The sequence below is a fragment of the Dermacentor albipictus genome, chromosome 7, assembly GCF_038994185.2.
Source record: "Dermacentor albipictus isolate Rhodes 1998 colony chromosome 7, USDA_Dalb.pri_finalv2, whole genome shotgun sequence".
NCBI classification, from domain to species: Eukaryota; Metazoa; Arthropoda; class Arachnida; order Ixodida; family Ixodidae; genus Dermacentor; species Dermacentor albipictus.
The window spans coordinates 38176827-38191128 of record NC_091827.1 but is presented as its reverse complement, the minus strand read 5'-3'; the positions used below and the strand labels follow the sequence as shown (position 1 = coordinate 38191128).

The 14302-nt window shown below is 47.5% G+C and overlaps 1 protein-coding gene across 9 annotated transcripts in view; it reads right to left on the bottom strand.

Annotated features, from left to right (window-relative positions):
• LOC135905678 (kinesin-like protein KIF26B) overlaps positions 1-14302 on the bottom strand; it is a 760359-nt gene that overhangs the window by 31655 nt on the left and 714402 nt on the right. For all 9 annotated transcript variants that reach the window (XM_070521909.1, XM_070521906.1, XM_070521907.1 and 6 more), the window contains 3 exons: positions 12798-12956; positions 10748-10834; positions 10083-10224 (listed from right to left, as the gene is read on the bottom strand). In XM_070521909.1, coding sequence (XP_070378010.1) covers positions 10083-10224; positions 10748-10834; positions 12798-12956 — 388 coding nt within the window. The remainder of the gene's footprint in view (positions 1-10082; positions 10225-10747; positions 10835-12797; positions 12957-14302) is intronic.

The following is a 14302-nucleotide window of genomic DNA, read 5'->3' as shown; positions in this document are numbered from 1 at the left end:
TACAATGTCTCTTTCTCTTTTGCTCTTTGCGTGCTTCAGAAACTTGTTGTCATTGAACATTGGGTTACACGAGCATTCGTTGCAATGCGCAGCCAAACAGCTACCGTACCTGTCTTTTACATTGTTTTTATTCTACTTAGCTCTACCATTAAAACATTTGCCGGTTTGTCAGATGTACACTTTGCCGCAATGTAAAGGTATCTCGTAAACGACGGTGAATTTTCCACTTGGCAGTACAGCACTCGTCCTGTTGTGTGTGTTTTCGATTGTTGTCCTCGTCTCCTTCTCGCTGCTTCAAGTTTCACTCATTATGAACGAACTCGTCCAAATCAAGTTGGTGCTACGCTGCACAAGCATCAAATGCATATCGATAAAAATTATTAGCTGTCCTTAGCTATCGCGTAAGGGACGCGAAGGGGAAAGCCTTGTAAAGCGTACTGTAATTCCCCTTCCACCGTCATCCACCATAACCCACGATAATCCCTCTTAATCCAACATATTTTTCCTTTCTCCACCATAAGCCACCTTAATCACTATAATACGCGACAATCCACCTTAATTGACACTAATCCACATTAATCTACCTTAATCGACCTTAATACACCCTGATCCACCTTTATCCAATCACTGATATATCATTAATTAACTTTGCCAATCATTAATAATCTTTTATACACGCCTGGACATACTTTGACTCGCTTGTGGCTTTCCATGAGTCCCCTGATATTTTCTGTACCTCACAACGCAACCTTGAGCATGCCTTGAGACGTAGAGATCCGAGGTTTTCGCCTCAAAATCAGAGGACACGTAAGCACTTTTCACGAATTGTGAACGCGAAAGTGGTAATGTCCAAATGAACGCCACTCAGCGGTCCTTCGAGTTGTGAACTCCTCACGGACAAGCGAGCGCGTTGAGACGCCTGGCGCGTTTTGATTTGGCCTTACCGAGGCGCAGCCAGAACGCCGGTGATAACTTGTCGCATAGCCTATATAACATTTGTACTTTGCGTATTGTAAGCATATATTTATTTTTAATTATCTGTTGCAATAACCCCGTGTTCTTTGACATGTGTCCTTTCCTGTGTTTCATTAACGTGTCAATTACCACATATTTATTTATGCATATGCTGTATCTGTTTTATTTGCTGTATTTTGAACTTCAATTATTATAAGCAACTTTTTGTATTTGTTTATTTTTTCATTAACTTCGTGTTTTCTGATGTCTGTCGTTGCTATGTTGCCAAAATGTATTAATTCATGCAATGTTAAATTACTAATAGGAGGTACCCCTGACAGTTCTTGTAACTCCGGGACCTCCTTCTGTACTAATGATGAATGATGAAACTTGCGCACACAAGGAAGACGCGGATAACACAGGCTTCCGAGAGCGAGGATGACGTGGCGTCGCGGCGATGTCCTCGCCCCACACGCAACACCTGGCGACTAGTCGCAGTCTTCATAGCGACTAGTCGAAGGGCTAAATCAGCGTGCCGCGGTCGCATCGACCTAACATTCCATTGCAGTACAAAGGGGCGAGGCTGCTGACAACTGTTTGAATTATTTCCGGTAAAACGTCTAGCGAAGGCCGTCGAGGACAGGAACGAGTGCCTCCAAATGTTGATCTGCTGCTGACGCTGCTGGTGTCTGGCGACCGGCGATTACAGATCTGATGACGTTGACAAGCATCTTTAGAAGATTGACAAATTGTACATCGTCGTTGGCTGATACCGGTTTAGGTACTGTGTTCGCAGTGCTTTCCACTGTGGTCGAAGTCTTTGTAGATACTTGTTCTGGCATTGAGTAGTGGGACAGCACGGTATGGGTAAATACGAACCCTATGTAGCAGCTAATGCTTGTTATTCTGCAGGACCGCCCTACCTGCTCAAGGAAGCTATGCAGTTTTTGTCATTATACTTGCTTAGAAAATTAATCACTGACATAGTGTGCAATATAAGAAAAAGCACTTCTGCAGTGGCGTGTGCCTTTTAATTAGATTTTGCTATTAGACATAACCGCGACAGCCATATTGTGTTTCATACTTAGCGGGTAAGGCTGCTGGAGCCACGAAAATTTAGAGCGGTCACGAGGGTGTAACACTGCGCTCGTTTGGAAGTGAACTGGCCTTTGAATTGCATCATCTTCGATAGAATGGCTTCTCGACACATCATAAGCATAGCGAACGAAGTGAACTTCACGTTGGATTACGCATTGTTTGTATGCCCACACCTGGCGGTATGCAATGCACTATGTTTTGGTAGCGGATGTTGGCCGTTTGTTGTGGAAGTTAGGCCACGAGGACGGTCGCGAAAACGTGCAAACATGCCACCAAGGAGGTTATACAAAGCTTCTGGAGTGGCAGTCCCTGCAGCCGTATTACTGGAGCGAGTCAAGCCGCGGCGGTCATATTGCTAGTGGCGAAAGAGGGCGTGTCTACAGCCCAGGCGGCCACGGATTACGCAAAAGATTCGGGTTGCATTTGCAGTTCCGCGATCGAAACTCGAGATGAAACATCTTTAACATGTATAACAGTTCACAATTGTGTGCTGTTGTCGAAAAAAAAAAAAAAATTCTGCCTCCAGCTGTCGCCGGGCGTTTCGAGAGAAGCAACCGGTGGGACGTTCCACGAATTGCACTTCTTCGCTGCGTTAAATTACGAGCAGTCTCTCATGTGATGTGGCTGGGTAATACTCACCACTGGCTAACCGCTGGTTGGCGAGTAACAAACATTTTCAGCAACCTTTACTAAAGACCTAATGCACTTTCCAGCAGCAGCTCCTAAGTATACGGCGCGGCGACCATCTCAAATTTATTGGTTTGTTGCATATCTCGTGAGAGGAATTACATGGCTGTGGACATGTGAAGAAATTTTACTTTGTCCTTTATTTTTGAAATCTGCTGCCGGTAGTTCCAAAAAGGCCCCCGACGCCATTGGAGACGTTATTATATTCGCAATGCTCCATGAAGAGCTCTTTGATTTTTATTACAAGCATGCCAAGCTGGTTTCTTCAAGAAAGGCAGTGCAAATCATGCATTTAGTATCCTGAAACACTCGATGTTTATACAGGGGGAACGTTTAAAAACCTCATAATGCAGATAACATAATTCTAGTCCTTGAGCAGGATCATTCAGGGAGGCAGATTTTACTTGCACTAGAAATGGAAAGGCCCATTTAAATAATTAGCACAAACCAACTAATTAACTTCTCAATTGATTACCTTACAGGCACATAACGCAGTTTACGATTTGTAGCCAGTGATGTGGCAAGGCGTATCCAATACACAGTAAATATCCTGAATGACACCAGTTTGAAGATATGTGCCAAGTGACCGTAAAAATCCACTGTTGTTCCACTTACTTTTGTAACAAAACGCTCTTTTACGCATTGAAGAAGAAAAGTAACTGGAACATCCACTTATTTCGTCCCATGTTTCCAGGAATAATATCTAGAAACGTGCCATCCTGGACATTAACTTAAAGTGGATACGTTAACTCACCAGCTACAATTCGTAAATTGCAACTTGTGCCATAAAAACAGAATTAAGAAATTGATTACTTGGGTATTGATAATTTGTTGACTATGGGCTTATATTTATCTTGCTAGCAATGTCCGCTTTATCGGCAATTCCAGCTCAAGGACAAGAATTATGTTATCTACAACAAGCGATCTTGAAGAACTCCGCAGAACTTGACAATGCAAACCCTGTATACTAAATTCAGAGGTTACGTCACCTAACTTCACTGTGGACGGTCTCTTATAATTTATACGCCTTTGAAGAAACTGATGCCATTCATCCATCGCGTCGAGAACATTTGTTAACGTAATGTATGCATTGCACTGGCCAAGTTGTAAGTATATTCATACAACATAAACATGACATTCACCAATGCTACACAAAGGTAGGAACCGCAGAAAACACCTTGCGTGATAACTCGAACTGTTGAAAATGTATATTGATTCGCAATCGGCTGAGTTTAGAACTTAAGTTCTGTGTCAATCGATGCTTAAAAAATACAAGCCTCGAAAACAGTGCTACTGACGACGCGCTCGATTAGCTTTCTAAGTGATGTGTGTGCGAAACATTATGTATATCACCCTGCAATCTTAGTAACTGATGTCGAGCATATCCGCTTTTGCGTTCAAGTCATAATACAACATAGTTCTTTGCCGGACGAATCGATACGTATTTGTGAACGAACGGGAAGCCAGTGAGACATGCAGTTGCGTACACAAGGGACGAAGCGGACTGGGTTTACATTTTAATTCACTTTATTTTGCCAGGTATAGTTATATGGCTGGATAAGCGATGCATTTGCAACTCTTTCGTTTTTTTTTCGTCATAAATCGAGCGCTCTACTTTCTTTGGCACGCGTCTGACTGGTTTCCCCATTACAAACGAATGCATTGCGCTACGCACGTCACAACCCCAGCCAGCTGCTGCGCTGCCTAGCACCGAAGGCAGTGACGTGCCGGCGACTATATTTGACGAGCAAATTTCATACATGTACAGTCACGTGCAATATGAATTGCAACACCGGTGCCAGTGGTCGAAGGGGCTCCAAGGCTGTACGGCTGTGCAGACACATGGTAAGTTCCAGACCGAAACACAGCTTCTATTAGTCGTGTTTATTAAACTGCTATTTCACATGTCAGAGCTGCTGCGCAGCCGTGGAGCCCCTTCGACCACGAACAAGTGTGTTGCAAGTCATATTGCATGCGACTGTACGTACGAACACTTTCATAACCGTTCACAACTGAAGCGGACGTACGCACAACATCCGGTAGTATGCAAAAAAAAGAAATGATAGCTTGTGTTACGGCCGGAACGTTATACTAGCGGCGTCTACTTTGCGTGTTGTTGCTTACACGCTTTTATTCACATTTTTGCCCTTAAAGGGCTGCGGTGAATTGGCTTGGGAAGTGGTGGGAGTTGGAAGGTAAGGGAAACAGTGATGAGGTGGACTTAATTATCTACACCATGGGGTCTGATGCTTTCGCTGGTACGCTCGAGATGAAGAAGCCCGGTCCCAGTGGCTGGAGCGGCGCGGCCGTGGCCTGCCAATGGCGAATTCGGCAAATCGCACCGGTGTGCTCCGGGGGCGCCCCAATGGGACCTATTCATCCAATCATCGTCGTCCCAGGGCGTCCTGGGACGAGCGAGCGCGCCGGTGCCATTTGCCAAATTCGCCATAAGTTGCTGCGATGCTCTTGGAGAGAGAGAGAAAGGCAAAGGAAAGACAGGGAGGTTAACCAGAGATTATCTCCGGTTGGCTACACTGTACTGGGGGAGGGGAAAGGGGATGCAATAGGTGAGAAAGAAAGAAGGATAAAAAAGAGCATGCCGCAGTCAGTTAAACGCTTCCGAATGCGTACGATCAAAGCAAGATGGCGGCGACTGGCTTCACTCTCTGATAGCCACCTCCGCTCCAGTAGTCGAAGTATATAACCCCTTCGCATGCCACTGCGCTCGTCGTTCCTGGGTGAGAGGCTCAGTTTTTCTAAACTGCGTCTTTGACGGGACAATTGTGTCATACGTTGTCAACCATGAATTAACCTTGCTCCTTATTGCGTAGTATACGCTCCGGTTTCTTGCCGTCGCAGTGTGTTCTGGGCACGAGTGCAGCTGGCACGAAAAGTTGTTCTAGCCTTGGCGCCGTTGCAGTTGTTAAGTACGAAACGAAGTACGGAACCTTGGTGTCTGCACCCGAAATCACCGCGTGCTGAAAGGCGTCATATTCAGACCCACGTAACCGGGCTAGTTGGTAATTCATTGTAAGCAACAGCACACTAATGGACAGCCGACAGAAATAAAAAGAAAAAAGGAAATAGACGGACACAGCAACCATTTCCCAGGGAGTATCAGTGACGCTCGCAGTGCATGGGACAGACCTTCCTTTCAGCCTGCAGGCATAAATATTGTCGTGAGAAATATGTAAGTGAAACAATGCGCGCTAATGGATTTCAACCCCCTCCAAACCAGTCGTGAAATCTTTGCACTCAAATTTCTGCATTCATTATTGAATCGCGATCTTTCTCTAGATACGAGCCCAAATCTCATTCCATCGGTATTCGGACATACCTGGTATTCCCCGCCCTCTCTCAACCTTAACTAATTATTTTGCCGGTACCAAGTCTTCGTGTTTCGCTCATTTCCAAGAACCGCCGATGAATGGAATGGCCTTCATTTTTGTACTGTCATTTGAGTGACACGAAACGTACGCGTACGATGGTTCGTCGATAAGTCAAGTTCATCTATATTCGAAAACTCCGCGTCCCAGACGCCGAGTAGGCTGCAGCTTATACAGTAATGTGTACTAGGCGTGGACGCGAAGCTGAAGGGACACTAGAGGGAAACGCTGACTCAACTTAGACCGATAGTGAATTCTTTATGAACTCGATTTTCGTTAATTTCGCTCCGAGAGGCTGGTTACTAGTAGTGAACAAGAAGACCAAACTTGTATTCTTATCGGTGCCACAGCTTTCCCCACGCCCCCACTGTCGCAAGGTACGCCGGTAGTAATAGCTCTTGGTGGGCCGAAGGGAAACTGTGGTAAGGAGCATGTTATGTTTGTACCTCGACAAACTCGCCCGCCCATTGAAATCAAAAGAAAGCAGAGGGGAGTGAAGATTAAAAGACTCTACAATAGCAGTAGGGTTGAATAAACGAACCTCCCGACTTCGCCTTCCCCCTAATTTCCCCCAAAGAATTCTCAGCAAAAGTTCACAATGGCTATTCCCTCGGTAATTCCCCTCAACGAAACCGGCGAGGAGCCACGTCATCATGGTGTCGGCAGGCCCATCACGCGTGCTCTCTCAACGTGGTCCCTGGCTACATCTATCGCCTGTGGTATTGGTGGTGCACGCGTGCTTTAGAACCCACCCGTGAAAGAGCTAGACAGAGCCACTCATGATCCTGACGGCGGGCCGGACGTTTCCGCGACTTGGCGTCCGTTTGCTTCAAACAATATAAGCATGCGTGCAGATGCAGGCGACAGTAATAGGAACGCGAGACCTGCGCCTCGAAACCATCGCAGTTGCTCTCTGACACACACACACACACACACACACACACACACACACACACACACACACACACACACACACACACACACACACACACACACACACACACACACACACACACGCACGCACACACACACACGCACACACACACACACACGCACACACGCACACACACGCACACACGCACGCAATCACGCACGCACGCACTGAAGCACGCATGCAGTTCGGCCGCAGCTCTCTTGTTCGAATTGCTTTTGTTCGCACCTGTATTTGTAGATGCACCTTTACATACACGAACAAAAAAGTATCATTGCATTCGGCGAGGAGCAATGTAACCCACGGTAAATTTCGAACCCAATCGCTGGTGAGATAAAGTTTGACATCGACCTATTATTTATGGAAACCATTGTTATAATATTGTCCCGAAAAACAAAAACCGAGCTGAATCCTTCTTCCGGCGCCAGGAAACGGTAGCTTCATCAAACGGCCATCTATTATACAGCGTAAAACTCACCTCAAAAGCCAGACGAACGATTTCCTCCAATACAGAGCCTTCTTATAACGTGCTCGAACAGGGAAAGAAATGGCTACCGTATTAAAAGTTCGATTTCACTGTTTTGAAAACAAGAGGTCCGAGGATAATTAATGACGCCCCCCCCCCCCCCCGTCCCACCGGCCGGCTGTTAAAGCTCGCGCCGCTAGCTGTCACGTGTCCCGCACCTTGGTTTTCTGACACCTCGCGCACCGGGAAACCGCGCACGCGCATTAGGAAAACAATTAGGGTAAAAAAGGAAATAAAGGAGATAGAGTGAGAGAGGGGAATGACACCCAATCATGCCGTTACGATGCAGCCTCTCGCAGAACACTTCTCGGAAGAAAAAAAAATCTTCTTTCTATCGGAGTTCCTGAGTCCATAGTTTTATTCCGATTTTTTTTCCTCTCTTCTTCTCAGCATCACGCCTGAGTTCGAAGCCCATCGCGCACTTTATTCTCTACCCTTTCCTCCCGAATTCGACCTTCTCTTCCTTTCTTTCTTTCCCCACTTTATTTTGCACCGCTCTCATTTGTCACGTGTCTCGGTGAAAAATTGTCGGCAGGGAATTGGGCAAACAGACACTGGCGGCTCGTCAGAAGCCGGGTAGGGGGGAGGGGGGGGGAAGGGTTGGAGGGCACGCGAGGTGAGGTAAAGAGACGAGTTCGAAACCAAGAAAAACTAGGGACACAAAGAAAAGTATGAAAGCGAGAGAACAAGACAGAAACCGTGAAGACAGTGAAGCCCAGCTACTATTTTCATGGCAGCAGCGAACGATGTAGTGCACACCGCGTAGGACACACTACAAAAAAAAAAAGAAAAAAAAGTGGCGGCAGAGTGAAACAGCTTAGAGAAGAATGAGAGAGAGAGAGACTAAAACAGACAAAAACAAAAGAGAAAGACGTGAAGCAAGAGGTTCGCTTCGCGGTCTGCGAAGATTCAAGAAGCGTGAGGGACAAGCAATTTGTCACCGACCGCAATATTCTTCGACGCGCTTGGGAAGCTCTTCCCGGGAGCCGCGCACTAAAGCCCTTTCTTTTTTTCTTTTGTCCCGAGCTTCACTTTCCGCCCCCTCCGACATACACTCCCTCCATTAATTGCAGATTTCTCCGCCCGGGCGGCGCCACGATCGCGTTAATTGCTGGCCCGCGCTCGCACTTCGGACACTGACTTCTGGAAAGGAGCAGAAGGCGAGAGCGCTGTACACGGGCGCGTGGTGGCGCTGCAGTAGTGCCACCGTCGTCTGCTCGCGAGTGAAGCGGCGGACGGGAATGGGGAAAGGAGATTGGGGAAGTCGGGGCGCGGGGGTGCAGAGGGCTGTTCGGAATACCCGTTTTTAAACGACCCGCGATTAATTATTTAATTACCGTGAGCGGCCCAACGAGGCGAAAGCGAGCGAGCGAGCCTGCGGTGACTGTCGGCTGCCTCGGCGGGTACTCGGGAGCCAATGGGAGAGCTAGGAGCTCGTTATGATGACGACGACGTGGCAGCAATGACTTCCGGTCGACTGGCTTCCGCCCTACGCGTTACGGCCTCTGCGTAAAGCGCCGCCGCGTTGTCCAGCGAGCCGTCCCTGGCGGGACGTCGCGGTACGTGTCGGGCTCCGTAAAAGCGGGGCAGCCGGAAGTAAGGAACCCCACGGATGGGTTGTTTTGGGGCATGTGTGCGTCCGTTTGGCCGAGGAAATTACGCCGTTGCCGGGCCCCGCCGGTGTGTGAAAGTGCGCACGCTTTTCGGGCTGGTTATACGACCCTCATCGCGGTGAAGCGAAGCTGACGGCTTGTCGGGATACACCCGGCAACGGCCTGTGATTTAGGTACATAAACTGCCGCAAGGGAAACATGCATAACAACGAACGGACTGCAGTATGTTGTGTGACAGTGATTTTTTGGTGGATGGTATGAGCAAATAGCACACGCGGTATTGACCTATAGAAAATAATAGGTGGTGGTGGTTTTACTTTAGCTTTACTTGTCTGATTAAAGCACATAGCAGTATATCTTACGAATGTAGAAACAAAGAATAGTTGATAGTTGGTCCGTCCTTTAGTCTAGACAACTCGTTTCTCTGGTGATTCAGTTTGAAGTAACAACGGGATATAAATAAGGGCTACATCGGCTGGTTGAAAAACGATTAATCGAGGCATTGTTTTCCGCTGAAACAGGTTCCAGCAATATCTTAAATAGAAGCGATTTTTTTTTTCGCTTCGCAACCTCGGCCTTCCCGCAGGTCGTAGGAGTAGCCCCTCCCTATACAGGGTGTGTAACGTCAGCTTACAGTTGGTCAATCCACACTCTACCGTGCGCCTCTTCTGACCGTGGGCGTTATTTGCAACTCTAGCGCAAACGTGCTATTCGAACGTGCGACGTCGTTTACAGGAGAGAAAATAGTAACTACCTGGAATGACTGCGGGTGCTACCAGCTGATTACTACGAGGACCAGCTGGTAGCATAGATTACTTGATTGATTACATTGATTACTACATAGACTACGAGACCAGGTAGCGTTGATTGATCTACAGAATACGAACCGGAAGGGCAGCCTCTTCTGGGCGTTGAACAGTGCCAAGATGACGTTTCCCAGAGCGGACAGGCTGAGGGGCCCGCCAGCCTTTGTCCCTCGCTCGCAGCTGCCCAGGTCGAACAGGTGCAACCGGCTGCGTCCTCCGGCCACTGGGACAACGAAAAAAGTAACGCAAGGGAACGGCGTAATAACCGGAGTCAGTTGGTGTACGATATATTTTTTATTGACATAAAAAATGAGAGTTAAGGAGACTTGTAAGCACGAATGCGGATCCAGCGACTCCTCGCCTATCGAAACGTTATTGTTTTTTCACAGAAATGTTGTTACGCATCCGTATACCTAACCCGAATACTCTTGGACACGTAGCATACACTATATGCCTATATGTACACTATATGCCGAACACATATAGTGTACATACTAACATACATATGTATACTGCGCACGTACCCAACGTGCAGTTTTTTTCAGCGACACAATTGAAGATAAAACGATTGTTGCTCATGCGTGCCTAGTCTGGTGGTGAGAAGCACCATTAGTCACTAGTGGCTTTTTTCGTCTCTTTGGCGGGCTTTCGTGAAAGTTCTCGCTGAATTTGAAACGGTTGTGAGAGATGAAAAGCGAAAGGCAAACCGACATAAGCTCAAAGTGAGGAGGCCGTGGTGGACTCACCTCCTCCTCTCCCACTCTTGTCCACCCGGTACTGGTAGACGTGTAGCGTGAACAGGAAGTGACGGTTCCGGCTCTCGGACTCGTACCCTGAATGAGACCACACGCACAGAAAATGAAGACACGCGGCTATAGAGTATACGCAAACACGCAGATTGAGTCTGGATCTCTTTAACCAAATAAATTAGATCTTCAACGTAACATATCTTGTTTAGAGGGAGACTAAAGGCAAATATCAAGTTAAGCTAAAGTGATTGATTAGCGCTCGAGAATCTCTAAGGCGTCAATATTACCGCGAACAGAACCTCAATAATCGAGAAATTGAGGTAAATGCGGGACATGGTTAGAGACTATCCCGGGACAGTGAAGTACTTGCCCGATGACGAAAGCACTCCCCAGTTAAATTTTGGCACTAGTACTCAACCACTAATTGCAAAAAAAGGACATCCTTGTGTTGTATTATAATATGAAATAAAATGCTACTTGTCCAGTTCTATTTTATTTTTAGAAAACAGAACTCATTGAAGTTACGCTTGACAACGACGCGGGCGGCCGAAATGTTTCGTTTTCGCTCGACTCTGCGCCGTCAACACTTTCGCGTTTCAGCAGTTTCGTTATCGCATAGTGCTGCGCTGGTTTTGTTGACTTGCGAAACTAGCACAAACTGCCAGTATCAGAAACTTCAACTTCCATGTGATGTCACGAGATGCCCGAACGGTCTACGTCACTTGACCAAAAAGTAGCTGCAGCCGCGAATCCACCGGCTCTGTCTTGGCTCGGTACCGCTGTCTGTCGGACACCGTTTTAATCGCCGACGGCAGCGAAGGACGGTGACGACGTGTGCAACGTCACCACTCCCCCAGTTGGATGGCGGGCGATTTGAATTTCGAAAAAGGTGTTCAGACCCTTCAGAAGGAATCTTCTCGTAAACTAAGTAATTTCTCGGCACGAAACAACCGTTACGAGTTTTCTAGAGTGGTATTTAAACCGTCCACACCGACTCAGTATTTGGCTTTAGTGCCCTTTTACGGAGTCCTCATTGGCTATGTTTCTGACACACAGTATTAAACCGACACGCTTTCATGCTCTAGTTCCCAACTTTAATTAATATGCTTGATGGCCTTGATAAGGTTTCTGTGCATTACCTTGCAATTTTATTGTAAGATACATTAATTTGAGTTCGTGATCAGTATCTCTATCTTCAATAGAGGAACCCTTCTTGCAACCTGGTTCTGAGGTCCCATCTTTATACGTCAGTTTGCACTCTATTTGAGACCGTCCCTATTGCTCGTCGGCCCACAAAGCTGGGAAGGCACTTTTGTCTATTTGAGGACGACTGGCCTACCTGAACGCCTTTGACTTGCTGTGGCTAAGAGTGCGTGCGCAAGCTCACCGCGAGTGCCCCCCCTTCCTCTCTCTATCTCATATTTCTATTCCCTCTTTCCCATCCCCTAGAATAGGGTAGCCAACCGGACGATATTTCTGGTTAACATCCCTGACTTCTTTGTTTATTTCTCCCTCCTCCATCTTTCAACTCCCCCATCCCTCTCCCATGTGTAGGGTAGCATACCGGTTAAGCTAAACTGGTTAACCTCCCTGCCTTTCCTTCTCCACATTTTCCTTCCTTCCTTCCTTCCTTCCTTCCTTCCTCCCTTCCTCCCTTCCTTCCTTCCTTCCTTCCTTCCTTCCTTCCTTCCTTCCTTCCTTCCTTCCTTCCTTCCTTCCGTCCTTCCTTCCTTCCTTCCTTCCTCCTCCTCCTCGCACTCTATTCGGCACTATTAAACTGATCGTCTGAACCATTGACGGAGTCCGGATCGAACAGGTGAGTCTGCGGAACTGATTTATTTTACTTGCACCTTGTTGCATATCGTATAATGTCTGTGATATTTTTCTCTGGTAATTTATTTATTGCCACGCTAAGCAGTGCGTTACACGCAGGGAGGTTTTTTGATAGCTTATCAGGCACTTGTTTGCATTTACGTCAATCCCCCCGACAACCTTTATGTCGTCACTGTATGTCGTGTATGTCGTCACTGCACTCAGAATGGCTCACTCTGATTGGCTGCCGCCGCAGCGGCCACGGCGGCGTCCAATAGGAAGGCCGCTTTCTCGGCCGTGGGGGCGCGCAGCTCGCTGTAGTTCATCAGCTTGGTGCCCAGGATAGGGTCGTCCCGGAGGTACAGGCCCGGCGCCGTGCCGGAACCCTCGGTACCTGCGTCACAGAGAACACGCGAGGCGATGCCTAAGAACCCTCTACAGACAAGTTCGTTGCCAAATTTCAAAGTTTTGCGGCGGATAAAACGATCAGTAGTTCGTCCGTCAACCTTATAGTGTACTAGTTCCCGAGCGTCGCACCTTGGAGTCGTCTGCTTTAAAGAAGGCGGCTGCTAATGCTGCGGTATACCTGTTTCATAGTAATGCGGCTACACTCTTAGGCAAAGCTACACCCTTTGGCTTGCCCCTTCTGCCACACAACAATAATCGTTATCTGCCTTGATGCGTTTCCTTTCTTTAACGCTGCGAGTCCGGTAGTTTCCAGTAACGAATGGCACGAGCGTTATCAGCATAGAACAGTTCACACCCTTTGGAGTGCCCCTTCTGATAACGCGCGTGCCGTTCGTTACTGGAAAGTTCCGGGCTCGCAGCGTTAAAGAAAGGAAACGCATCAAGGCAGATAACGCTTATCGTTGTGTGGCAGAAGGGGCAAGCCAAAGGGTGTAACTTTGCCTAAGAGTGTACCATCTGGATATAAGCCGCTGGCTGAGAAATGGGAAACTCTCACCACCCTCTTTTAGTGCTAGAACCTGGGCAAGCCTGGATCGAGACGTGCGTTTAGCCGTAAGGTTATTCCAACAGCTGGTCACTCCACGCAGAAACTGGTATAGCCAGCGTGCGACACAGCAGCCTCCGCAATCTCGGGGCCGATGCGTTGCTCCAAACTGAAGATCTTGGAGGCCTGTAGCTGTCGATACGGAATTAGTCACAAGATGGCGCTGCCAGCGCTGCTGCTGATGTTTTTGCCTCCGATATTCCTTGCTTTTTATTACTTCAAGGGAGGCACTAACTCTATCATTGAAGTCAAAGTGATGGGCGCTTGATTTATATTAAAGAAAAAAGTAAGCTCGTCCGTTGACACACTGCGGTTTACAGAATGCCCGAACAACGTATTGCACTTACGGTTGCAGCAGCGCTGGTAGCATAATTTAGTAATGCTTTCTTTAACCACGACGTGTTAGGTTCATTGGGCTTTGTCACAGTTAATAGTTGCGTAAAAGGAAAAAATCAAGGCCATTCCGCCCGGTGAAGGGAGATGACCAGCGGAGCTGTAAATGTCGTGGTAAGAAAACTTGTGGGAAATACTTTATTGCATCACTCATTGTCACTTAGTAAGGACGGTCACAACGGCTTTGTGGTCGCTGTGCTATAAAGTGATCTGCATACTCGCAGCTGCAAAGACGTTCTTTGATGACGTCAGGTCGATGCACGTACGCTGCTGGGTGGTCGGTTGGGCCGGATCGGCGTGGTATCGCAAGCGATGTGTCTGCAACACGAAACGCG